Consider the following 25,628-nt stretch of genomic DNA (forward strand, 5'->3'; position numbering starts at 1 on the left):
CTCATACACTGACACTAATTTAAATAAATTCGGAAGTAAGACCTTTAGCTCCTCAAAAGATAAATGACCCAAACGACTATTCCATAAGTAAACTTGACTCATACTAGACTAACTCATAGATTCAATGACCGCAAGACTAGCTTTGTTCTCCAACATGTAGTGATCATCCACCATACGGCCTCTACCAATCATCTTCCCCGAGTCCAAATCCTGTAGAACACAAGAAGAAGGGAAAAAGGTCACTGAACAATTTAATGAATTTGTAATGCTATTGACAGAAAACAAGTTTATAGGTAATTTCAGAACATGTAATGCATTAGAAAGGGTAAGTCCAAAGGAAGGGTTATGGTTCCTTCACCAGCTATGGTGGAAAAAGAACCATCAGCTAATCTCACTTTGTCCCTACCAGATAAAAGTTGATAGGGCTGAAAACAATTTGACTTACCTGTCATATGGTTTGAGGATTCAGAGTCAATTATCTAAGGGGAATCAGGTGAATGAGAAGACACATGGAAGGTTGTGGCAAGATTACCTTTACCTGAAGCAGATGTAAAAGAAGTCAAGGCAGGAGGAGCAGAATACATTTGATGGATTGCTCTCGCATACAGATCCAAGTGGTCACGGAAAGAACTAATGATATCTTCTCAGGAATCAGCAGCGGATGGGCAGTCTTGGTGAATAGCAGCAGTAGATGACTGAGGCTCTTGGGTGTCCAAGTTTGCTGTATTGAGACTTTTTTGACTCTGCTGTACGGTTTCATATTCTGATCTGATTTCTTACTCAACTCTTGGGCCCACTTTGCTTTCCATGGTGGTCCCCGCAAGTATCTTGGGTGTATGGCCTTCTGGCAATGAGTACACCATAACTTATCCTTATCATCCACTCTCTTTTGGAAGTCACCCTTCTTAAAGGAATTATTGCTTCCTACACCTATACTCCCTTAGCCACTAAGGCAATCTGCTCCCCCTCGGAGCTATTCATCACACTTCACCTACTCTCTTCAGATTGTACTAGAGCATACACTTTTTGCACTGAAGGAAGATCTTTACTTCCTAATATCTGAACTCTGAGGGGCTCATGTACAGGGTTCAGCCCCAAGAGGAAGGCAAAGACCCGTTGTTGGGAAAACAGAGACTTGTAGGCCTTAAACTTTTAGGTTAATCTTCTTGTCTGTTAGGATACTGCCAAAAACACTAAATTTGCATTTCTCCTCTGCCATATCCGCTTACTGAACACCTCCACTTTGGCATCCTCATTTATAATATTACCGTTCTCATCCTCTTGTTCTTTTTTGGCCATTAGGTTTCAGAGACTCCTGCTCTTGTCTCACTGTTCCTGCATAAACACTGGTAAAAAGCACCCTTCTTCACACAGACTTCATGCTCTCCCTACAGAGCACTTCATGCTCTCCCCACAGAGCAGTCCTCAGCTGTGGTTTACTTGAGTCAGTTAGAGTCCGTGTAGAGAGTGGGTGGTAGTTATGTAGAGAGTGGTTGCATTTAGCAGGATATGCGGATTATGGTGGAGATCAAAGTCTTTAAGAGTCAATTATTGTTCAAGAGTCTATTTAAGTTGTAATTCTCCTCTTAATTAAATTATTATGAGAATTATCCCTTGTTATTTGAGATTTATCTCTCAGAGGTCTTTGTCTCCCTTGAGGTAGACAGAATTTACATTACGTCCCATTTTAGAACATAACAGTTTTTCTGATGTGGCTAGTCTTTAATAAAAGAATTTGAAATATTAGAACCATGAAAGAGAAAGAAGAGAATGAGAAAAATATTTTATAAAAGATTTTGATGTAGTAAGTTGATTGTATGACTTCCCCAGATACTTTAACACCACCACAATATATTTTAGAGAAGAGCAAATGATTACATCCATAGATCTTTCATGAAACATCTACTGATGGAGGGGCATGTCAACATCTTAACAAAGTTGGAAATCACGTACTTAAAGTTGTAGTCTTCTAGGTAAAATAATTAGGGGGTAGTAATTTTTAAGGCTAGTGTCCTTGCACTTCTACAAATTGCGGTTCAGTTTAATATGAAATTTGATTCAAGAATAAATCTGTATCAGATTGTGTGAATCATGATTCAAATGTGAAACAATCCCTTTGGGGAGTTATGGGAACTAATTGATGTTATTTAGAAGGATGCATAAAAGGAGAGATGATCTTAACTGGGAATTATTTCCAAAATTATAAGCAACAAAAGAATTTCTTGAAATTCCAATGATTCTAATAAGTTAATTGTAAGGGGGGATAAATACATACAACATATAAGAATGCTTTCATGGCGGTGGGTAGTTTCCTTAGGTAAGAGGTGGAAGGTGAAAGCTTTTCTTGTGAACTGATTTGGAGATCCCCATCCCACGAAGATTCATTTCATGTTGCATGTAGCATCCATTTTAGATTCTCACAAGAGAATTTGGTGAGAGACTTGACCTATTGCGTCCTTTGCTTGAATGATGATATTGATGAAACAAACATTCACCAATTGTAAATTCACTGCAGATCTTTAAACCAATTTTTTTGGCATATTTGTTGTGAGCCACAGGCCTAAGTAAAAGGGCAAGGCCCTGGGGAATAAAATACCCCAGCCATTATGTGGTCAGTTTGGAGAGTTTTCAAAAACAAAAATTGCCTCTGTGAAGTTGCATAGAAAAATGGTTAGGACAGTGCATGCATGTCTCCTTAAGGAGTTCAGGAAGTTGACCTTATAAGACTCCATGACAATAGTTGGATGATGTTTACCCATGAGGTGTTGCACTCTTCCTGACATAAAAATGTTTACATTGAGTACCTAGAAAGCTAAGTTGATTGTGTTTATACAATTGGATCTATTTTCAGATACATCCTTGGTAAGGACCAAATGAATGCTAGATTTCAATGTGTTGCATCTAGTTGTATGTGATGATGTCTTCATGTTCTTGTGTTCCTATCTGACTATCCCTCTTTTATTATTTTCCATTTTTTTCTTTCCTTTCTCTCCTTACTCTTCTCATACAATGAGGATTAACTTATCCTTGATCTTATTTTTGATATTTATACAGCCACCTCCAGATCGTAAATCACCAGAACATTCACCTGTGAAGGTAGTTTCTTTGATACTGCTTTTACTGTTTCAATGTACTACCAATTACCAAATTCTCAGTCAGGAGAATATTATGATTCTTTGTTTTTTATCTGTGTGTGCAGAGTGACAGATCAATTGATTTAAGAACCCATGTAAGAAACCAACAGTTGCTTTTTGTTTTATCATTTTCTGAATAGATTTTATGCATATCTTTGATATTTTCACTCTTTAGCCTGCTTTGCCACAACTTTCTTTTGGGTAATGATAAGACTGCTTTTATATGACTTAAATATCATGTATTTTGTATTTCATCTGAGTCACAGATCCGTAGGCAGTCAACAGCCGAGCTTGAAATATTCAAGCAGCGATGGGACCAAGCTGTGAGGGAAGATGATCGCTGGATCGATCCATTTGATCACTTAAGACAGAATGGAGAGCTACATGAGAAACATGCTACTGAGTGAAAAAATAAGATCTGCCTAATATTATCTCATTATTTTTATTATTCTTTACGCTATGCAATACATAACAGGATATTCGGTTGTCTCCAATGTCAGTTGATTAGCCAACAAATCCCTTGAAACAAAGTGAGGTATTTGCTGGGAAACGGCCATACTTTTGTGCAGTGATACACACGTACACGATTGCCTACTATAATCAATTGTTAGAATTATATTCCATTCTGTCAGTCATTAGTTTTATGGTTCATTTCGTGTGCTATAGTGCGGTTGTGCAGTTGAATGAAGTGAGTGCAATCCAGAATGTTAACAAAGATTTTGGGTCTTGTCCATTACTGGTAGGCTGAAGTATTTCTCTTTCTAAATATTGTAGTCTTTCATTGAACTGGAAGTAGAAAAGGCTAAATTCCTGAACAATCATATGATCCATTTCTGTAATCAAAAGATACAAAACCTCTGAATCCTCTTAATCCATCATACTCAGCCCCTGTTATCAGTTTGTTATGTATACTAAATAATTAAGATCTTGATCCTGTGCACTAAAATTTCTATGAGCCCTCTTAATTACTAAGGTTGAGTTTGGTAAGAGTGCAAATGCAAATACGTTTTCTGACTTGGTTTGGTTTTGTATTGATAAATTCTGTATTGTGTTTGGTTGTGATGGATACAAGTATGGATTCAAGACCAGAAACTACTTTTTTGACATTGACCAAATTTTTATCTTGATGGATTTACATTGACCAACTGAGTGCAAAAGAAAAATGCCAGAAAAAACAAATCTGTTTTTATTTCTAATAAAAAATGCAATCCTACCAAATGCCTGCAAAGCTTAACTAGAGTGCAAATTCACTTTGATTCACCATTCACTCCAAGTTCTTACAAAACGCAGCTAAATAGACAGCTAAACAGATTAGGTACAAATAGGTATGTGCTTGTTCAATGTCAACAGAATAGTGTAGGAAACTTTGCAAGATTAATTAAGTCTTGATTAGGACTAGCTTTCCTAGCAGGATTAATTAAGTTTTGATTAGGATTAATAGAATAGAATACTCGTGGGACAGCATATATTTAATCAAGTCTTGATTAGGATTAGCTTTCCTAGTAGGATTAGTTTTAATCTTATCTAATCTTATCTTATCTTATTTTTCCATGTAAACATTAAGTTCTATTACAATTATGAAAGCATGTATATAAATTCAAAGGGTGGTGTGGCTGTTTAAGATAATCAACCACACTCTTCTCCTAAAACCCTTTCACGTGTTCTTCTCCATCTCTCTTCTTTTCTTCTCTTATCTTCTAATTTTCTTTTATTTTTTGTTCAAATCTGTAGTCTTGTACGACTACTTGGTATCAGAGCTTGGATTAGGGATTCTCATGTGTGTTTGATCCAGAGCCAATCACATGAGAGTTGCCTAGGGTTGGAAGAATAGAGAAATCTCTCTTAAGCTGATTCTTGGAGGTTATCTATAGCAGCAGTCCAAAGATTGGATCATATCTTTGATAACCAGGAAGAATTAGAGGAAGAAAAAAGGATCAAGATCAATCCTTGATCAGTACTGGAGGTGGTGATCAGAATTTCGAAGGATTTCTATTCGATCGGTGCTAAAGGTTGTGATCAGAATTTCAGAGGATTTTTGTTCAAGATCAGAATTTCCCTTTCAAGATTAGAGGATCAAGATCAGTTCTTGATCAAGACCAGAGGTGGCAATCAGAATTTTAGAAGATTTTGGTTCGATATTAGTTTTTTCTCTTCAAGAATAAGAGAGACAATCAAAACCCCAGAAGTTTTTCATCAAGATCAGAGCTTTTTAGATTTTTCTGGTAAGTTTTCAATATTTCTTAAGATTGGTAGCAATAATACCTTGATATAAGAGGTACGAAAAAAACTCCAGAAGATTCCTATAGTCCATTTTAAAGTTTCAAGGTTTTTATTGCTTCAGGACTTGTCTCCCTCTATTTCTTTGATCTCTGGAAGATCCAGTAGAGCTGTTTCAACAGGACTGTTATAACAAAACTATTACTTCTTTTTTTACTACTATCAATCTCAATAGGCTGATCGTCACAAAAATTAGGGCTTCTTTTATTGCTATTACCTACTACACACCTAGTAGGTCGACTGGTACAATAATTAGGAAGTTTTTTTTTTTTTTTTTATTGATCATTAATGGAGTTTAAAAGCCAAGGGGAGGGTGTTTTGGGGACCGGTTTAGGTAGCATGTCTAAAAACACTTTACAGATTACAATTGTAAAGTTTGATGGTTTAAACCACTTAGAGTGGGCCGACTTAGCCATGATAGCCATATGGGGAAAAGGAAAGCTGAACTACTTGTGGGGGGATTGTGAAGGAATCAACTAAGAAGGATCTCACTTATGCTAGGTGGATTCAGGAAAATTATTTGGTAATGACATGGTTGTGCAACTTCATGCAGCCACACATCAACCAAAATTACTTATGAGCAAAAACAGCTAAAGAAATATAAGATGTTGTGAAAGAAACTTACTCTTATCTCCTTAATGTTGTTAGGGCTTATGAGCTGAAATGGGAAGTTAGAAATCTCAAACGAGAGAAACATGTCTCTGTTTATTTTTCAACCCTAAAATCTCTATGGCATGAAATTCATCATCTTGAGACAATAGGATGGGAAAGTCGGAGAGATGCACATACTTACAGAAGATAAGTTGAAACTAACAGAGTATTTGAGTTCCTAGATGGTCTAAATTTTGAGTATGATATTATAAGACAATAGTTGTTGATAAGAGAGAGTGTGACTCTATCTCAAGCCTATTACCTAGTGCAAGAAAACTAAATACACTAAAGACACTTGTTGGAAGTTACGTCCACATCTGGTTCCAGTAAAGCTCAGAAACAAAAAGATGAATGCCAATATAGTTGTTAACATTGATAGTACAACCTCAATAGCCTCAAGAGGCACTCCTCTAGACACCCTAGTTATTGTCCGAGCTGCTCTAACACAATTGGAAAGTGAAGTTAGTAACTTAGTACCATCTCCTTAGCCACTATTAGTTCCTTCAATCTCATCTTTTGCTTGATCAGGTAATCGGGTCTTAGCTTATCATGCTTCAACTTTAGGTAATACAAAACATTCTTGGATAATAGATTCAGGAGCATCCAACCATCTGACTGGCTTGCCATCACTTTTTTCTACCTATCATTTATCTTCTGGTAAAGATAAAATGTCAATTGCTAATGGATCCCTTGTCCCTATTTCTAGCAAAGGAGACATCAAGTTGTTTTATGCCATTTCCCTATCCTCTGTTTTGCATGTTCCTAAGCTTAATACTATTTTGCTTTTAGTAGCATTACAAAAAACAAAAAACAAAATTGCTCAGTAACATTTTTTCTTAATCGATGTGTTTTTCAAGATATGGAGACAATGAAGGTGATTGGGACTGGTCGTGAGACGAATTAAATCTACATGCTTGGAGTAGGTGCTCATTTCTTAATCGATGTATTTTTTAGGATATTGAGACAATGAAGGTGATTGGGACTGGTCGTGAGACGAATGAAATCTACATGCTTGGAGGAAGTGCTCATCAAGAAGATAGTGAAACTAAGAAATCCTTCGTTTATCAGTCTGTTGATCAGATGACGCTTTGGCATAATAGGATGGGTCATTTATCCTTTCAGGCCTTGAAAAGTTTGTTTCCTAGTTTATTTGAATTTGTCCAGATGTCTAGTTTGAAATGTTAGAGTTGTGAGCTTGTAAAACATTGTAGGACAACATATTCATTAAGTAATAACAAGAGCAATATTCCTTTTGAAATTATGCATATTGATGTTTGAGGACCCTATCATACCACTACCATGGGGGTACATATATTTTCTGTTATTTGTTGATGATTATACTCAGTTTTTCCGAGTTTACTTTATGCGTTCTCGAGATGAGGTTCCAGCATTAACCCGAATTTTTCATCAAATGATTTTAACCCAATTTGGGGTCAAAATTAAAATTTTTAAATCTGATATTTCAAAAGAATATTTTGCAAACCCATTAGCCTCCTACCTGCTTGACCATGTGATTATCCATCAGAGTACCTGCCCACATACACCAAAACAAAATGGGGTTACTGAAAGAAAGAATAAACACATATTGGAAGTAGCCAAAGGCATTATGTTTACCTCAAATGTGCCTATATGTTTTTAGGGGGATGCTGTTCTTACAGCAGTATATCTTATCAATCGGATTCCCTCACCAGTTCTTGACATGAAATCTTCATTTACCCTTATATACCTTGATAGAGAATTGTTCACCATTCCACTTAAAACCTTTGGTTGCACTTGCTTCATTCAAATCTTTGGTCCTCATCATTCCAAATTTGATCCTAAAGCTTCCAAATGCATTTTTTTTGTTATGCACAAACTCAAAAATGATATTTCTATTATGAACTCATTTTTGGAAAAAGATTTGTCTCATTGGATGTCACATTTTTTTAGGATAAATTTTATTATCCATGAGTTTCTCCTTAGGGGGAGAATAGTGAGGCTGAGATTAGCACATCAGAAGTTCCTTCACCAATCCCATTAAGTGAAGAAGGGTGCAGTGGGGGAGGTTGTCAAAGGTGCAGGGATGTGAGAGTTTATCACAGACAATGGAAACAGGTTGATTTCGAACATTAGTAGTCCAGGCCAGTCCTAGCCCCCTCTACAGATCTAGATCCCGGTACCATAATAGCCTCCATTCCTTCTACAGATCCAGATCCAAGTACCACAGATACTACAGATGAAAGACATCCCATCATGGAGCCTTCACCTTCATTAGATGATCTTGACCTTCCCATAGCAACCCGTAAGGGCAAGCACTATTGCACCACATCCATAGCTCACTGCATTTCTCAATTCTTGTCCTGTGATCATTTGTCTTCCTCCTACAAGTCTTTTCTTGCATCCATTGTGGATATTCCCATTCCTAGAACAATACAGGAAGCATTGGCAGTACTAGAATGAAAAGATGCAATAAAAGTAGAAATGAATGCCCTCATCAGAAACAATACCTAGGAAATAGTTGATCAGCTCAAAGGAAAGAAACCGGTTGGATGTAGATGGGTATTCACTGTGAAACATAATATTGATGGTTCTGTTGAAAGGTATAAGGCCTAATTAGTTTTCAAAGGATTTACTCAGACATATGGTATTGACTACTTAGAAACTTTTGCACCAGTAGAAAAGGTGACCACTATAAAAGTCCTATTATCTCTTGCAGCTAGTTACTCTTGGCCATTGTATCAGATGGATGTTAAAAATGCCATCCTCAATGGAAACTTGCAGGAAGATGTTTACATGTAGTTGCCTCCTGGATTTTATGGTACAGAGACAGGAAAAAAGATTTGTCGATTGAACAAAGCCTTATATGGATTAAAACTGTTCCCCAGAGTTTGGTTTGACAGATTCAGACGAGCCCTTGAAAGGTTTGGATATATGCAGGCCCAATCAGACCACACCTTGCTTATTAAGAGAGTGGCTTCTTCCGTAACTTTGCTTGCTATGTATGTGGACGATATTGTAATGACAGGAAGTAATGCTAGTGAAATCGAGTCTCTTAAGAAACTCCTTCATCAAGAGTTTGAGGTAAAAGATCTAGGGGAACTACGATACTTCTTGGGCATTGAGGTAGCTAGATCCAAGCATAGGATTTTTGTCTCTCAGCGAAAGTATGTTTTTGATTTGCTAGAAGAAACAGGAAAGTTGGGAGTTAAGTTTGCAAACACACCTATTGAACAGAACCACAAGATCAATGCAGAAGGGGGAGAGCCTCTTGAAGATAAAGCTAGGTCCCAACGGTTAGTTGGAAAACTTCTCTACCTTTGCATGACATGACCCGACATCAGTTATGCAGTCAGTGTAGTTAGTCAGTATATGCACTCTTCTAGAACTATTCATCTCCTTGCAGTTGAAAGGATATTAGCATATCTGAAGAGGTCCTCAGGTAGAGAGGCATTTTGCTAAAAAATAATGACTACATGAAGATAGAAGTATGCACAGATGCTGATTGGGCTGGGTGTATTGATGATCGAAGATCTACCTTTGGATATTGTGCCTTTGAAGGAGGTAATCTGGTTTCCTGGAAGAGTAAGAAACAAAGTGTTGTTTCTCGCTCCAGTGTTGAAGCTAAATATAGGTCCATGGCAAATGGTGTAGTTGAGATTCTATGGTTAAGATCATTACTTGAGGAATTGGATATTGTTTATGAGAAACCCCTAATGTTGTACTGTGATAATCGGACTGCCATTAATATAGCTTATTATCCAGTATAACATGACATAACTAAGCATATTGAAATGGACCGGCACTTCATCAGAGAATGGGTTGCATCTCAAGAAGTATCCCTTCCCTATATCACCTCCAACATGCAGCTTGTAGATCTTCTCACCAAGGCTGTTTCAAGGAAGAAGTTAGAGGAAGATCTATGCAAGTTGGGAATGACAAACATCTACTCCCAACTTGAGGGAGAGTGTAGGAAATTGTGGACTCCACATTAATGTACTTGTGGGACAGCATAGATTTAATTAAGTCTTGATTAGGATTAGCTTTCCTAGTAGGATTAGTTTTAATCTTATCTTATCATATCTTATCTTGCCATGTAAACATTAAGTCCTATTACAATTATGAATGCATGTATATAAATTCAAAGGGTGGGGCGACTGTTTAAGATAACTAACCACTCTCTTCTCCTAAAACCTTTCCACGAGTTCATCTTCTCCATCTCTCTTCTTCTCTTCTCCTCTTATCTTTTAATTTTCTTTTATTTTTTGTTCAGATCTGTAGTCTTGTACGACTACTAATAGAAAGGTTTGGCATGAGGAGTTCGGCTTCAGTCAGGGCAAAGCCCATTCGAGTAGCTTTTACTGCCTTGCATTGAGAATATCTCCATACTTGTGTGCTTTATTTCATAGGGAGATATTCCCAATGTAAGGTTGCAAAAGGCTGTTAGAATGGTGTGGGCATAGGTTTTCCCTGATAGAAGCCGATATCTGGCATGAGCCTCCATTGATAAAATATATTAGAAACCAAGGTTTAAATTATCAATACATGTTATACCATTGGAATAGCATAATTGTGGTGCCATTCCACTCATATACATAGTATCAGTCCATATATTGATTCGGTCAATTCCATTTAGCTTGGTAAATATCTTGAATTTGTCTATGATACCCTTATAACAGAAAAAATTATAACCAATCAACTGGTATCATAAAAGTGGTAACCAATCAATGGATTTTGATTGGTCAATGCTGTTTATCATACCTTTCTAGCACCATAGATTTTCTCTATTTTAAAACAAAAGCTTTATGCTTGAAGGTTTTGAACTTGGGGTAGCTATAATAACTCTTACCACTAGACCATTTAAAGGCAACTTCCTGAATACGTAATTAAGTATAGCTAAAATCCATTTCCATTTAATGGGCCTGACTTATCATATGCACAGTAAACCTGTAAGTCTTTTTCAGAGTAACCCAGGGGCTATTCATTGGGATTGGGCAACTATTAAGAATATTAAGATAGTTGCAACTAACAAAGAATTATAAAAATTAATAGGCTATTGTGATGCTGATTTGCAAGGATGTATAGAATAGAAAATCCACATCTGATTCCATTTTACTTCTAGATAGCATAGCTAAGTATACAATGGAAACATAATACATTATCTGCAACTTAGCAGCCACTGAAGCCATTAGAATTTAAGAATTGAGTTGACGATGCACCCCAAGGAGCTGTCATGATTTTTGAAAAAACAAAAACGGGGGACATTGGACTCTAAGAAATATACATTGATCTTCGGTACAAATACTTGTTAGATGTCTACCGCAAAATACGTGCCAACAAAAGATATGGTAGCCAAAGTGACGCTTGTCTCAACCAGGAGGTCTAGGAGTAGTTAAAGCGGAGCCTAGAATGTAGAAGAGAAAAGGAAGAATGAGTGTTCAGTACATTTTAAGAATTGTTAGCCCTACAGTACAATTAGAGTAGATGTCAGTTCGAAATTGATGTCAATACATAGGTGGGTATTTGTCATTTTGAATTACGTAAGGTTGTTCAGAATTCTACATTGTATACTTTTCTGAAAAAAAGAATCACTCTTTTAAACTTTGAAAAATTTTGGAATATAAATAAAGAAGACCTGATTCGGTTTTCTAGTGCAAGTAAAAAGTTGAGACTGAATTCTGGTTCTATCCCAGTGGCAAACCTGTCAACAGGGTAGAAGTCCATGTCTTTCATGCGTGTTCAACGGTCCATATCAGAGAGGATCTTCAATTTGTCAATGCAATTTCTATGTATTCTTTAAATTTGATAATTTGATCTGGGTTTCAGATTCTTATGCTCTGCCCGGTCCTTCGAACCTTCGAAGGCCCATCTACTTTTGCATGCAGGTTGTGGATCATCAGTTCAACTGTTTAGGTTGAACGGTCAGGTACATATTTATGTATATATGTATGTGTGAATATAAATACAAAATATATATTAAAAATTGAAAATTGATGCATAAATTTCGAACAATTATGTATATATGTATGTGTGAATATAATCATTTGCTTATATAACTTGAAGAACAAAATTAGCAAAACAAAGCAGAAAATATTTGATGTTGAGTGTGAAGAACATGTGGCCAATTAATTGGGTGCAGTGTGAACAGTATGTACGTTAATGTTAGTCATCAGCTTTTCAATCAATTGAAGTTATGATCTTTTGACCCGGATCACTCACTATATCGGACCTGGCCCTTTCATCAAAGAGGTTCACTATTGAACACTTCAATGCATCTTGTTTGTGGTCAGATGCTGTCATCATCTGACCAAACATTCATTGATTGATCCTTGGTTAAACTGTATTTATTTATTCATTAATTTATTGTTGTTTTGTTCTTTTGCAACAGATATGATAACTTAGAAAGATGGTCAACAATCGGTCCTTTTAGGTTGTATTTGGTAATGTTTCTAGAAACCTCAAATTCATATTTAAACAATAGATAGATATCATCATTCTCATGCAAGCCTTATCCCAATTATACAACATCACTCTTATTTCACCATTTCATTCTATTTAATCTCATATACATTGTTGGTTTTCTATGTATACGATCAAATTGATGCAGGGATATTCGGCAGGCCTTAGATCGTGCCATGTGGCATTGGTTAGATCAAATCCTGATTGCATATCACCAACTGCTTCCAACTACTCATAAGACGAGGTTAGCTATAAAAGGGGGTATTCATCTCAAGATAAACATATTCAAAATCCCAAGAAAATCATTCTTAACTATCAAGGACTAAACTTTGAGCTTTCATTTTTTATTTAGTCCAACCCCTCTTAAGCATTTGACTAACTTGAACGTCGGAGTTTCCACCCCTGAAATAACACTCAGGGCCTCTGACGTGTGCTCTTCTCTTATTTACAAATCGAACCTGTCAGCCTCGAACACCAGTGAAATCTCCTTATTGCCCTCGGCCTCATATCTAGCAGCAACATAAGTCATTTTAATCTACTTTTCATTTTATCACCTATTGGACCTGCCCTAATTTCTTTCGAATGACTTAATTTCTCAATCTATCCTTTTTAATGACTTAATTGCACTCTACATATTTGCATTTATACTCCTCCCAAACTGAGCCTTTATAATCGTTGGCATGTACTGGTCTGTTTTTGAGAACTTTAATCGTTGCGTGCATGTAGCCACTAACTATAACTAGTAAAGTGACTGAAGTAGTACAATATGAAGTATTAGGGAGACTGCAAAGTTTAATTCATCAAGACCTATACGAGCAACAACTCAATTAATTCTCTGAACACCATGAATGTAAGAACAGTCTGCAGTCTCTCTTCTTCAGTCAATAAAATCTTAAGATCTCTCAGTTGATCATTATAGTATTCTGTGTTTAATCAAAGACATGATCCATATATTGATTAAGCCTCAGCTTCTTTCCCAGTGAAAATCTTTATTGTATCCTGCTGCTTTTGCCAGATTTTTGTATATGTAGTCAGAATATGTACAGTCTCTCTGCAGTATTTTCTTCAATTAAAACTTTTATGATCTCTCACTTGATCATTATGATGTTCTGTGTTTAATCAAAGACACATTGGACCATATATTGATTAGCTCCATCAGTCCAGCTTCTTCATCTTTTATTGTATCCTGTTGTTTTTGCCAGAATTTTGTATCTACAGCCAGAACATGTTCAGATTCTCTCTCCCTCTCTCTTCAAAATTAAATCAAATCAGTTGGGGTCCTTCAGCTAATAGGGCTCTTCCATGTGGCAAATGTATTAATTTCTCACACCCTTGTTTATTTAAATATACTCCATAAATGCATTATTATCTTGCAAAATCCTGAAGGTTCAGTGTCAGATGGAGTGATGATTTGATGTACAGTCCCAATCTATTATCAACATAGGATGTTGCAGAAAACCCTGTTAACTGCAGGGATTCAAAGCATAGATTACATGCCTACAATGACATTGCCTTCTCTTCCCATCAAAAGGAGTTTTTTTTTTTTTTTTTTGTTTTTTTCTTGTACAGCCAACAGGGAGTTCACATCTGCACCCCACAGCACATCCCGACTTTGTATTGGGAACATCTCCCAGTGACAAGTATGGGAGATGATAAGATATCATCAAGAGATATTATATTCCCAATATAAGGTCGGGATGTGTTATGGGGCATTGTGGGGTGCCCCCTTGTGAGGCACAGATGTAAACTCGCAAGACAACCATAATTTGTTGTTGTTGATAAGAGGATGGTGCCAAGATTCAAACCATCGGTATCAAGTATCATATCGGTGAGCTTGGATATGGATATAAATGCAAACACGTTTAAAACATATAAATACAATGGAAAGATATAGATACACTTGGATATATGAGGGAAGCTGTTATAAATCCTATCAATACATTAATAATACTAAATTTAAGTTGGAATAATCATAAATAAGGTATACATATATATAAAAAATATATATTTCAATGGTACATATGAAGAAATATATTATAATTAATATAGCGCGGTACATCAATATCATACAATTTTATTGTAATGCATCAAGTAAAAGTTCAAAATACTTTATATAGATTTTTACAAATTATTAAATGCATGGAGCCATTATTATGTCATTATCTATTTAAGTCCATGACAAAAATTATAAGCAACTATTATATTGTCATTACCAAACCAATTGTTTTCTATTTTATTAGTTTCACTTTTAATATTAACAAAAAAAGTCAACTTAATAATAAATTTGCAAATATTTTTTAAATATTATTTTCATTTTTGTAAATAATAAATATGTTGTTATTTAGTATAAATTAAAATATTAATTAATCAATTATAAAAATATACAATTTCAACTTAAAAACATATCAGACCTACTAAAATTTCTAAGTAAATATCATATACAAATTCAAAAATTTTAATTACTAAATGCGGATTAGTTTGATAGGTTCAACTTAATATTAAATTCTCAAATAGTTTATAAACAATATTTTTGCCTTTATAAATTAAACATAAATATAAATATTATTTAATTGGGTTACACGTAGGTACTAAATTAAATGAAACCTATTGTGTTTCATTTTGTAGCACAAAATAGGAAGTTGGCTAGTGGTCTAAGATCTCCTTTAGATTTTTGGCAACCTGGTTTTGAATCTAGCCATATTAGGCTTATCATGTCGATATTAGCATGGGTTTGAAAATCGGACCAGACTGAATATGGTTGGACCGGTTGACCCAGGAATTACTCAAGTAACAGATTCCATTTCACCCTACATTGATTTGATCAGGGGCCTTTTGACCTGAGTGATCGACCCAAACAAAAATTTTAACCATTTTTTATTTTCTTTATTTTTTTAATTCAAAATGAACCATTCATTTGAACCGGACAATGGTATCATTCGACCCGGGAACCAGTTCCTAAAACGGTTCCATGTCCGGACCAGTTTATAAAACCTTGATATTTAGAACCTCGCATGACCTTATACACCACACCAGACCTGTAGTTTCCAATATCAAGGTTCATCCCATGGGAGCTAAGTTGTGCTACAAACAAGACGTGTACAATGGGGCACGTAATTCAAACAAGAGTGAACACCAATCACCCGTAAATAAGGTATCAATAGTTGTATGGTAACACTGACGTATTCATTTCTTATTGGATTAGATAGCCCGTTGTACATGACTTGTTTGCAGCAGATTGGATGTGTCATTGATCCCACCTTTCCATGCACCTTTGGGAGTGATACCAAGTGACCATCACAGAAGTCTTTAATACATGTTGGGCTATGGTACATGTTGGGCTTTGATCTTAACCTTAACAAAACTCTGAGCTTAAGTAACCGAAATTGAATCTAGCTGTAAGCTAGCTCGAACACCTTTAGGAGTGATGAGGGATTTCGGGCCTGTTTTAGTTTGGGACGTCTGAGCTGAAGATTCAGCTACTACTACTACTATTAGGGATAACCCTTCAACTAACTGACTGACAGAGTGACAGCCCATTTGGGCTCTCCTGATTTTTTCACCAAACAAGTTTAGAGACTGTTCTGTAGAGTCCACCTCAAAAAATCAGAACCATTGTGAAGTGCTCTAAATAAGGAAACTGGATTCTGTCAATGCAGAACCCGTTCCAACAGCCTTTATAGCCTTGTATTGGGAATATCTCTCCATGAAATTAAACATAAAAGTATGGAGTTGTTCCCGATGCAAGGCTATATATATATATATATATATATATATATATATAGTAAGTATGAACGTGCTTGATTTGCACATAGCAATTCTAGATTATGATAATGATAGTAATAATGTATCCACAAATTTTTATAAATATATATTTTTCATTTTTCTATTATTAATTGGAAGCAAATTACAAAATTGAAATCTAATTACATAAACACCTCATCCAAATACGTGATAATTGGATCGAATTATAAAGTTTCAAGTATCATTAATAGCCGTGCTTGCTTCACTAGATTCTTCTTTTTGTAATATTTTATCTTTTTTTGTTCAATTATAAAAAAAAATGTAAGATTTAAATAAAAGGGAATGATGTGAACAATAGTAGTTCAATTTATAATTTAAATATCACAATTAAATAGGGACTACATCAAAAAATATGTATTTTAGCCAAAAGAAAGTTCTACAATCTTATTCATCTTAATGGTAGTGTAATATAAAATTATAGATGTGTTCAATTTTTTCTATATATGTATATATATATATATATATATATATATATATATATATATATATATATATATATATATATATATATATATATATATATATACATACATACATACATATTTGTATTTCTATGTGTAGAAATAATTTTGATGTGTCATACTTACTTTTTGTTTAATATGATAATCATATGATATTATACATGTGCTTGGATATTTTTTCTTTTTGCAAAATTTATGTATTTTTATATTTATTATTTATTTATGAAATTAGATGTTAACACATTTGACCCAAAAGTTGAATTATTGATTTTTGCCAAATCGTAAAATAATTTCATTTTTGGTCAATTCTAAATTATGTATTTCATTTTCATTATCAATGAAAACAGTTATTATTTATTACACTTATTCTTTTAATTTGATTAATAAAAATATCATAAATGTGTCTACTTTTTTCTATATTTTTGTAATTTTGTATATTTATTCCCAATTTAAAAATTTTACTACCTAACCATGACTTCCTAGGTTGACCAATTTGATTCAGATGGTTGAATTTCTTAGCCACCACTTAGACAAAGAATGGTTTTGTTTTTTAGTCGGTTTTAGAATATATGGGTTTATGTTGTTAATGTTGACATAGATCTAATTAGTAGCATTTATTAGTAAAAAATAATTTAAATATAGGATTTAATAAAAGAAATGTGAGTTAATAATTTAAGTATAAGACTTAATGAGAGGGGATTAAATGAGGTGGGAAGTAATAATTGAAGTTACATTTTCAAATATTACCATTAAAAGACTAAATACACAATTATGGGTGATGGAGGGTGATTTGACCCGACCTCCTAAGCAGGTGACATGTGGACTTGATTCGACATAAGTGACAACACATCTCAATAGCCTAGCTACTCGATGTAGCGAGCTCGCTAAAGCCTTTGCGGGCCAGCTCACTACATGAAAACTTGCTACGGAACAAGTTTGCTACGACACGAGCTCGAACAAGTCGGTATGACAAAGGGGACACTCCAAGCTAAGTCTATCCCAGATTGTGAGCTAGGACAATCAGCTCGCTCCAATCCTTAGGCAAAAGAGTCGTCTCAAGGACCTGACGGAATCACCTCGAGATGCCTCTAGTAGCTAGCTACAAGGCAACTCGCTATGGGACAGCTCGCTGCAAGGCAACTCACTATTAAACGACGAGGCGTTTTCAGGAAGCTTCTTATCTAGCAAGACCGTATCCACCAGACTGCACCCACGTCTCCTGACTGACAGTGTAGTCTCTGCCAGCACCAGTGGTCTGCGCCCACGTCTCTCGACAGGTGGCGGCGTGCCTGTCCTTTCCGGACCGTGCATTTCACTTGATTAGGCAGTACCCTACAACGGTTACCTACGCAGCCCTGGCGAATAACGGCTGCGACAGAGGGCCACAGACGGTTACGTCCGATTTGACAGGGCATCAGTATAAAAGGACCCCGATCCCCAAGGAGCAAAGGTACTGAACTTGCGCCATCTGCACTCTTAGCTCTCTCTTTGCATTCTCTATAGTTCTCTCAGAGTTCTAACTTAAGCATCGGAGTGTTCCTGCCGAGCAAGCTCCCTGGGAATTCTTTACTTTCATCTTCGTCTCAGGTACCACCCATCACCAACTAGGAGCCAGGTTTTCGCCAGCTAGGAATGTCCTGATCGCGCAACATCATTTGGCGCCGTTTGTGGGAATGCTTCAAAAATCCTTCCTCCAATCTATGCAACTCTCAGAACTCAACATCCATGGCTTCCTCCAACAATGTCGATGCCTCTGAGGAGCAACCCCAGCTTCCCACTGTCTGCATTGGACAGTTCACCATCCCCCTCTCTGCGGACCAAATTCCTAGCCCGAATGTGCCTCAGATAGTGGCACCTGTGAACACTCTACTTCCTTGCATGATTGGAACAACCTTAGCTGAACCCTTCATCGTTCCTTCGTTGACCAGCCAAAACCAGCTTGAAGGCTTGATAGCAGCCGCTTCCTCCTTGGCATCCGGCCACGCAGTAGGCCAAGCCTCGCCGTCAGAACGAACATCCTTCTCACTGGGGAGAGACCTCGGTATCGTCTCACGGTAGGAAGGAGAGACCAGCTACCCCAGCCTCGCAGCCTGCAATCAGGCCGGGGGCCTCCCAGCCAATTAGGCCCGTGTCGCCTCAACATTCGCAATTCGAGCTCCCGCTCGCTGAAAACCAGTTCGAGGTACTAGCCGTAGACTTCAGGCAAGGCCCCTCAGTTCACAGCTACCAGCAGCAGTCCGAGCCCCTCCCTGTGCCCATCGAGCTCGGTAATACAGAAGCCAACAGTACTAACACTGAGCCAGCAAAGAAGTAGTGGAGATGTCGCTGAGCTCGTCGAGCTACCACTCACGACCTGCCCGAGCTCAAGGGTAAGGAAGAGGTAAGCTCGGGTGAAGTAAAAGCTACTCCACTTCTCTTAGTTCCATCCCCCCTATCTCTAGAACTCCTTGTTGTTCCTATGTCCAAGGACTTTAAAGTTCCCACGTTGGATAAGTATAACGGATCCTTCGATCCGAATGACCATGTTGATGCCTTCCAATCCCATATGCACTTGGCGAGGGCCAGCGAGTCCTGCATGTGCGTGGCTTTCTCCACCACCTTCAAAGGGGTGGCCTGTATATGGTACCGAAACCTTGCGCCCAGATCAATAAGAAGCTATGGGCAGTTCGTGCAAGTCTTCACTTCTCATTTTGTCACCAGTAAATGGTGCCCCAGAACCCAAGAGAGCCTCCTTGGCATAGTCCAGAGGGAGGGAGAGTCCATCCGGTGTTATGTCAAGCGGTTCAATGACGCTTGTCTCCGTATACCCAACATGGACCCTGTAGTTCGGCTCACTGCAGCCAAGAGGGGCATCACACACAAGGAATTCAAGTGGCATGCAGTTGTTAATCAGCCCAAGACTGTGACCGAGTTCCTCAAGCTCGCGAATCAGTTTATAAGGACGAAGGAGGAGATCAACCAGAAAGGTGAACAGGCCCTTGAGAAAAGAAAAAGGGAGACAGAGCCCTCAACTCAGGGCGATAGCAAGAAGAAGAAGGACCAAGCTCGGGGGCAAGGCCAGGATAGCCTTTCTAAGCTCCAGCGGCAGAGAGGATGGACTACACGCCCCTGAATGCGAAGTGGGTCCAGATCCTTATGGCAATCAAGGACGTCCTGTATGTGAAGTGGCCACCTCGGCTGAAGGCGGATCCTAGTGCCAGAAATAAAAATTTGTATTGTAATTTCCATAAAGACCACGGTCATAGTCCGAAAATTGTAAAAATCTCCAGGACGAGATAGAGGAGCTCATCCATCGCGGATACTTAAGAAATTTTGTACAGAATAATAATAATAATAAAGCAGGTCGGTAGGGGGAGCATAGTAGAGATGCTCCTGAATCCAACAGGTAAGCAGAGTAGCCGCAGAGATAGCCCCTTGAAGAAAGACCAGTTCGGGGAACTATTTATGTGATTGTCAGAGGTTCAATCGTCGCGGGCTGCACCTCGGCTGCAGCTCGAACATCAGCTCACGAGGCCGCCAGGGACGAGTAGAATCCCCCGAAGCGGTCAAGGACGGAAGACCCAATCTTCTTCATAGAGGATGATGCGCACGGGGTCCACTACCCCCACGATGACGCATTCATCATAAAGATAAAGATCAATGGCTTTGAAGTCAGGCGTGTCCTTGTTGACTTTTCCAGCTCAACAGATATCATTTTCAAAGCAGCATTCGACAAACTTCAGCTCCAGGAGAGCGATCTCAAGCTTGCAAGCACTCCATTGGTAGGTTTCAGCAGAGAGGAAGTCAGGTCCTTGAGAAGAGTCACCGTACCTGTGGAGGTCAGCACCTGGCCTAGCATGGTAAGGCTCAACCATGATTTCTTGGTGATCGCAACTCCCTCCCTGTACAATGCCATAGTAGGTCAGCCCATCACCCACGCCTTACGTGCGGTAGTCTCCACCTACTATCTAGCGATGAAGTTCCCTACAGACTTTGGAGTCGAGGGTGGCGCAAGGTGATCAGCTTAAGTCCCGTAAGTGCTATGTTGTTGCCCTCAAAGGAAAAGCCAAGGTGGTAGATGACCTCGAGCTGGAGCGACCTGTGGAATAGTGCGAGGAGCAAGCTGCACCCACAGAAGAGATTGTCTCCATCCCGACGTTAACAGAGGATCCAACCCAGACACTTCAGATCGGAGCTTCTATCGAGGAGCCTCTGCGATCCCAACTGGTAAGTTTCTTTTTTAAAAATTTGGATGTTCCTGCATGGTCTGCGGTAGAGATGCCTAGCATAGACCCTAGCATCATAACTCACAAGCTTAATACTGATCTATAGTTAGGCCCGTTAGACAGAAGAAACGCAACTTAGCCCAGAGCGATGGAGAGTAGTTGACGAGTAGGTCGGGAAGCTCCTCGCAGCTGACTTTATAAGAGAAGTCCATTACCCGAGCTATGTGCCTACCCCGTTCTGGTAAAAAAGGCTAATGGTAAATGGCACATGTGCGTCGATTATACCGACCTGAATCGAGCTTGCCCAAAGGACTTCTTCCCACTCCCCAGAATTGACCGTCTGGTGGACGCGACCTCAGGGCATGAGTTGCTGAGTTTCTTAGATGCCTATTTGGGCTACAACCAGATCAGGATGGACCCAGCTGACGAAGAAAAAACTACCTTCATAACCGAGCTCAGCCTGTATTGTTACAAGGTCATGCCCTTTGGGTTAAAAAATGTCAGGGCAACCTTTTAGAGACTTGTAAATAAATTATTTGAAACATTGATTGGCAGGAAAGTAGAATGTTATGTAGACGACATGGTCGTCAAAACCCAATTTTAACATGATTTAGTACAAGACTTGCATTCAGTTTTTGGAATTCTGTGTAAATTTAAATGAAATTGAACCCGAATAAGTGTGTCTTTGGTGTCACCTCGGGTAAATTCCTAGGGTACATCATTAACCGACATGGCATTAAGGCTAACCCGGACAAAATTAAGGCTATCTTAGAAATGAGACCACCCCGAAAGTTGAAGGAGGTTCAGAAATTGAATGACCGTATAGCCGCTCTGAGTCGTTTCATGTCCAAATCGGCAGATCGCTGCCTACCTTTCTTTAAGGCAATAAAAAGCAAAGGCTTTGAATGGACCGAAGAGTGCCAAATCGCGTTTGACGAGCTAAAAAAATACCTCACCAGCATCCCAGTCTTAACCCGACCCGAAGAGGGTGATGTTTTAGAGCTGTACCTCTCAGCAAGTGACGAGGTGTTCAGCTTGGTAGTAATAAGAGAAGTAGATCGGGTCCAACGACCCGTCTACTATGTTAGTAAAGTGTTGCAGGGAGCAGAGATGAGGTATCCAGAGATAGAAAAGCTGGCCTACACACTAGTCATTGCAGCCCGGAAGCTCTGTCCGTACTTTCAAGCTCACACTGTCATCGTCCTTACCAACAAACCTCTTGAAGCAAGTCCTACTCAAGCCCGAGTTCTCCAGAAGGTTGACGAAGTGGGCCATCGAGCTTAGCGAGTCTGATCTCCAATACAAGCCGTGAACTGCTATCAAGGCCCAAGCCTTAGCAGATTTTGTCGTAGAATGCACCTTTAGCTCCGAAGTCACCAGGCCGGTCGAACACAAGGCCCCCAGCTCGGGCGAGTCTGAGGTTCCCAGGCCGATTAAGCTTGAGCACCGTGAAGTAGCAACCAGCGACATTTCTCCTAGTTAGACCAAGTGCGAACTAGGATGAGGAGCCCTGGAGTATGCACTACGCTTCGAGTTTGTGGCATCCAACAATGAAGCGAAGTACGAGGTGTTACTAGCCGGGCTGGCTCTAACAAATGATGTGAAAGCCAAACACATTGTCATCTGTAGTGATTCTCAGCTTGTGGTCAACCAGGTTGCGGGTGAGTATGAAGCTCGCGAGCCAACCATGATCGCTTACTTAATGAAAGGCTCTGCTCAACTTCCAGTCACACTTCATCTGGTAGATCCCGAGATCAGAGAACGCTGAAGCCGATACCTTATCTCGGTTAGCCAGCACCAGTGATAACACCATGAGAACCGTGTATATAGAGAATTTACCTCGGCCTAGCATTCTCGGAGGGGCAGTGGAGGTCGCTCCCGTTGTTCAAGCAAAGTCGAGCTGAATTGATCTGCTCGCGAGCTTCCTATTGCATGGGACCCTCCCTGCAAATCATAATGTCGCTAGAAGGGTAGAGAGTCAAGCAGCCAAATACGTCATAATAGATGAACAGTTGTACCGGAAGTCTTACATGCTCCCCTATTTGCGGTGCATGCGACCTTCCAAGGCCGAGCTCATGCTCCATGACACTCATGAGGGCCTGTGCGATGGACACTTGGGGGGTAGGGCCCTCACCCAGAAAGCGCTACGGCAGGGGTATTATTGGCCACCGATGAAGGAAGATGCGATCGAGCTCGTCAGAAGATGTGACAAGTGCCAGAAGCACGCTTAGCATCCACCATCAGCCTACTACCGACCTCAAGTATCTCACCTGTCTGTGGCCTTTCGCACAATGGGAGATCGATATACTCGGACTGTTTCCACCAGTGACAAGCCAGAGGAGGTTCTTAGTGGTGGCAGTTGATTATTTCACTAAGTGGGTAGAAGTTGAACCTCTCATAACAATCACGACGCGAAATGTGTGGAATTTTTTTTGGAAGAACATAGTGTGTCATTTCGGACTACCTTGGGTACTGATCTCTAACAACGGTAAGCAGTTCGAGGACATTAAATTCCAGAACTGGTGCCAAGACACGAGAATTCAACAGAGCTTCACCTCAGTGGCACGCCTCAAGAAAACGGTCAAGCGGAAGTCACGAACAGAGCTATCCTCCGCAGACTAAAGACATGCCTGGACCGAGCTAAGGGACTATGGGCAGACGATCTGCCCATTGTATTATGGGCTTATCAGACCATAGTAAAGACCGCAACAAGTGAGACTCCCTTCAACCTCATTTACGGCACTGAAGCAGTCATCCCAGCTGAGATCGAGGTCCCCACGCTATGACTAGAAGCGTATGATGACAAGGCAAATGAAGATGAACTATGCACCAACCTTGACCTACTTGATGAGGTACGGTACCTTGCATATATCTGGACCGCGGCCTACCAGTAGAGAGTAGTTCGGTACTATAACGCCAATGTCAAAAAGCGGAACTTCCACATCGGAGATCTGGTTCTTCATAAAGTTATGATGCTTGAGTTTGGCATTGGTAAGCTTGGGCCAAATTGGGAAGGACCCTACCGAGTAAAGCGGGTGCTAGGGGAAGGTACATACGAGCTCGAAACCCTAGAAGGGAAACAAGTACCTCGGGCATGGAATATTGTCAACTTAAGGCAATATTACCCATGATCGCCGAGTTGAGTGGACTATAAGTCGCTCCCAGAGCCGAAGGGCTAAAACACCGAGCTAACAAGGACCTTGGTGCCAAATAAAACCTAACCGTCTCATCGGCATAGGCTAAGTATTAATACCAAAAGCGCAAGCAACTCGGGTGTGAACCCTATGATGCATAGCTTGCCTCGATACACAAGTTGAACCCATTAAGGGACAACCTACGCCAACTTAACCCAGGTGCATGTAGGTCGAGCATATGCTTGCTATGTTGACCACCTCGAGGTGCATTATAAAATCCCCCCAAGTGTTGGGAAGTAGTTCGAGGTAACAATGACCGAGAGACCCCACTTCGGGTGTTCAGCTTTAACAGTTCGAGTGATAAAGTCACTTCGGCAAAAAGTAAAGGGCATAGCACTTAGCAAAAAAAAAAGGGGGAATACTTCATTTTTTAGTTTCAAAAAATAAAAACCGGGCCTAATAGCCCGAGAGAGGGTCCATCAAGAGAAAGAAAAAAGGAGATGCATAAAACCAGGTCCAGATGCCCGGGGACAACCATTCAGAATATCCAGCCAAAGAGAAAATAAGAGCAACTGGCTTCAAGGTTCCACCGCCTCCTCGTCGTCCTCCGGAGAGTCGGGCTCCTCCTCCTCTGCAATGTCTTCCGTCTCCGGGTCCAGGCCCTTCATCGTTATGCCTTCAAGGTTGAGCCCAGAGAACTTCTTCCGGACAAGCCACCGGTAGAGCTTGAAACCCGAACGGTAAGACCTCGAGCCGTACTCGACCTGAAAGTCCAGGAACTGTAGGGATCCCTTGAAGTCCTCCACCGCCTTAGCTCGCTCTTCCTCCATCACGGCGTCAAGGTTTCGGGTTCGATCATGGAGCGTGGACTCCAAGCTCTGGACCTGCTGGCGAAGCAACTCCCTCTCCGCTGCCACCCTCGAAGACTCCTCCCTGTAGTGGGCGCTCTCTTCAGACAATCGGGAGATTCGTGTCTCCTGGTCCTTGATGAGGAGATCCTGGGCCCCGCTCCCCTTCCAAGCCTGGAGGACCTCGTTCTGGGCCCGGTCGAGCTCGCGTCGAAGCTTCCGCACTTTGATCTTCTAATTGATGGCGTCCTGGGAATGGACAACAGACTAGCAGGCATGGCGTGGATGGCGGAGTTCAGCTGCCAATAACAAAGCCGAGGTGAGTAAAAAAAAAAAGAAGAAGAAAAGAAAAGAAGGGAAAGGCGACCTAAAAGTAACCTACCAGGGCTCAGACCGGCCTGTGCGAGCTTCTCCTCGATCAAATAGTTCGAGCAGAGGAGGTCAACTCTCGCCCAGCTGCAGCGTTTCTCGAACCTTTCGGTCCAAAGTAACACCCGGATCCTGAATGGCCCCCATCCAATGGGTCAAGAAGGGCCGCTCTTCGGGATTATGAACCACGAAGTAACCCCACTTCTAGGCAGGGATCCTGTTTGGCAGCTCATGCAAGAGCTTAAAGCCTAGGCGGGGGGAAAAGTAATAAGAGTGCCTTTCTGGAGGAGGTCTAGGGGAAGCATTCTTAATA

General features: G+C 39.7%; 1 protein-coding gene across 8 annotated transcripts in view; it reads left to right on the plus strand.

The window, feature by feature from the left end:
- Positions 1-3,765, plus strand: part of LOC148860676 (uncharacterized) — a 77,564-nt gene extending 73,799 nt beyond the window's left edge. For all 8 annotated transcript variants that reach the window (XM_088983468.1, XM_088983469.1, XM_088983474.1 and 5 more), the window contains 3 exons: positions 3,055-3,096; positions 3,200-3,229; positions 3,401-3,765. In XM_088983468.1, coding sequence (XP_088839594.1) covers positions 3,055-3,096; positions 3,200-3,229; positions 3,401-3,541 — 213 coding nt within the window. In that variant the 3' untranslated portion in view covers positions 3,542-3,765. The remainder of the gene's footprint in view (positions 1-3,054; positions 3,097-3,199; positions 3,230-3,400) is intronic.
- Positions 3,766-25,628: the final 21,863 nt, after the last annotated feature.

This window comes from Nelumbo lutea, chromosome 4 (assembly GCF_056320005.1).
Source record: "Nelumbo lutea isolate HS-2025 chromosome 4, American lotus-T2T, whole genome shotgun sequence".
NCBI lineage: Eukaryota > Viridiplantae > Streptophyta > Magnoliopsida > Proteales > Nelumbonaceae > Nelumbo > Nelumbo lutea.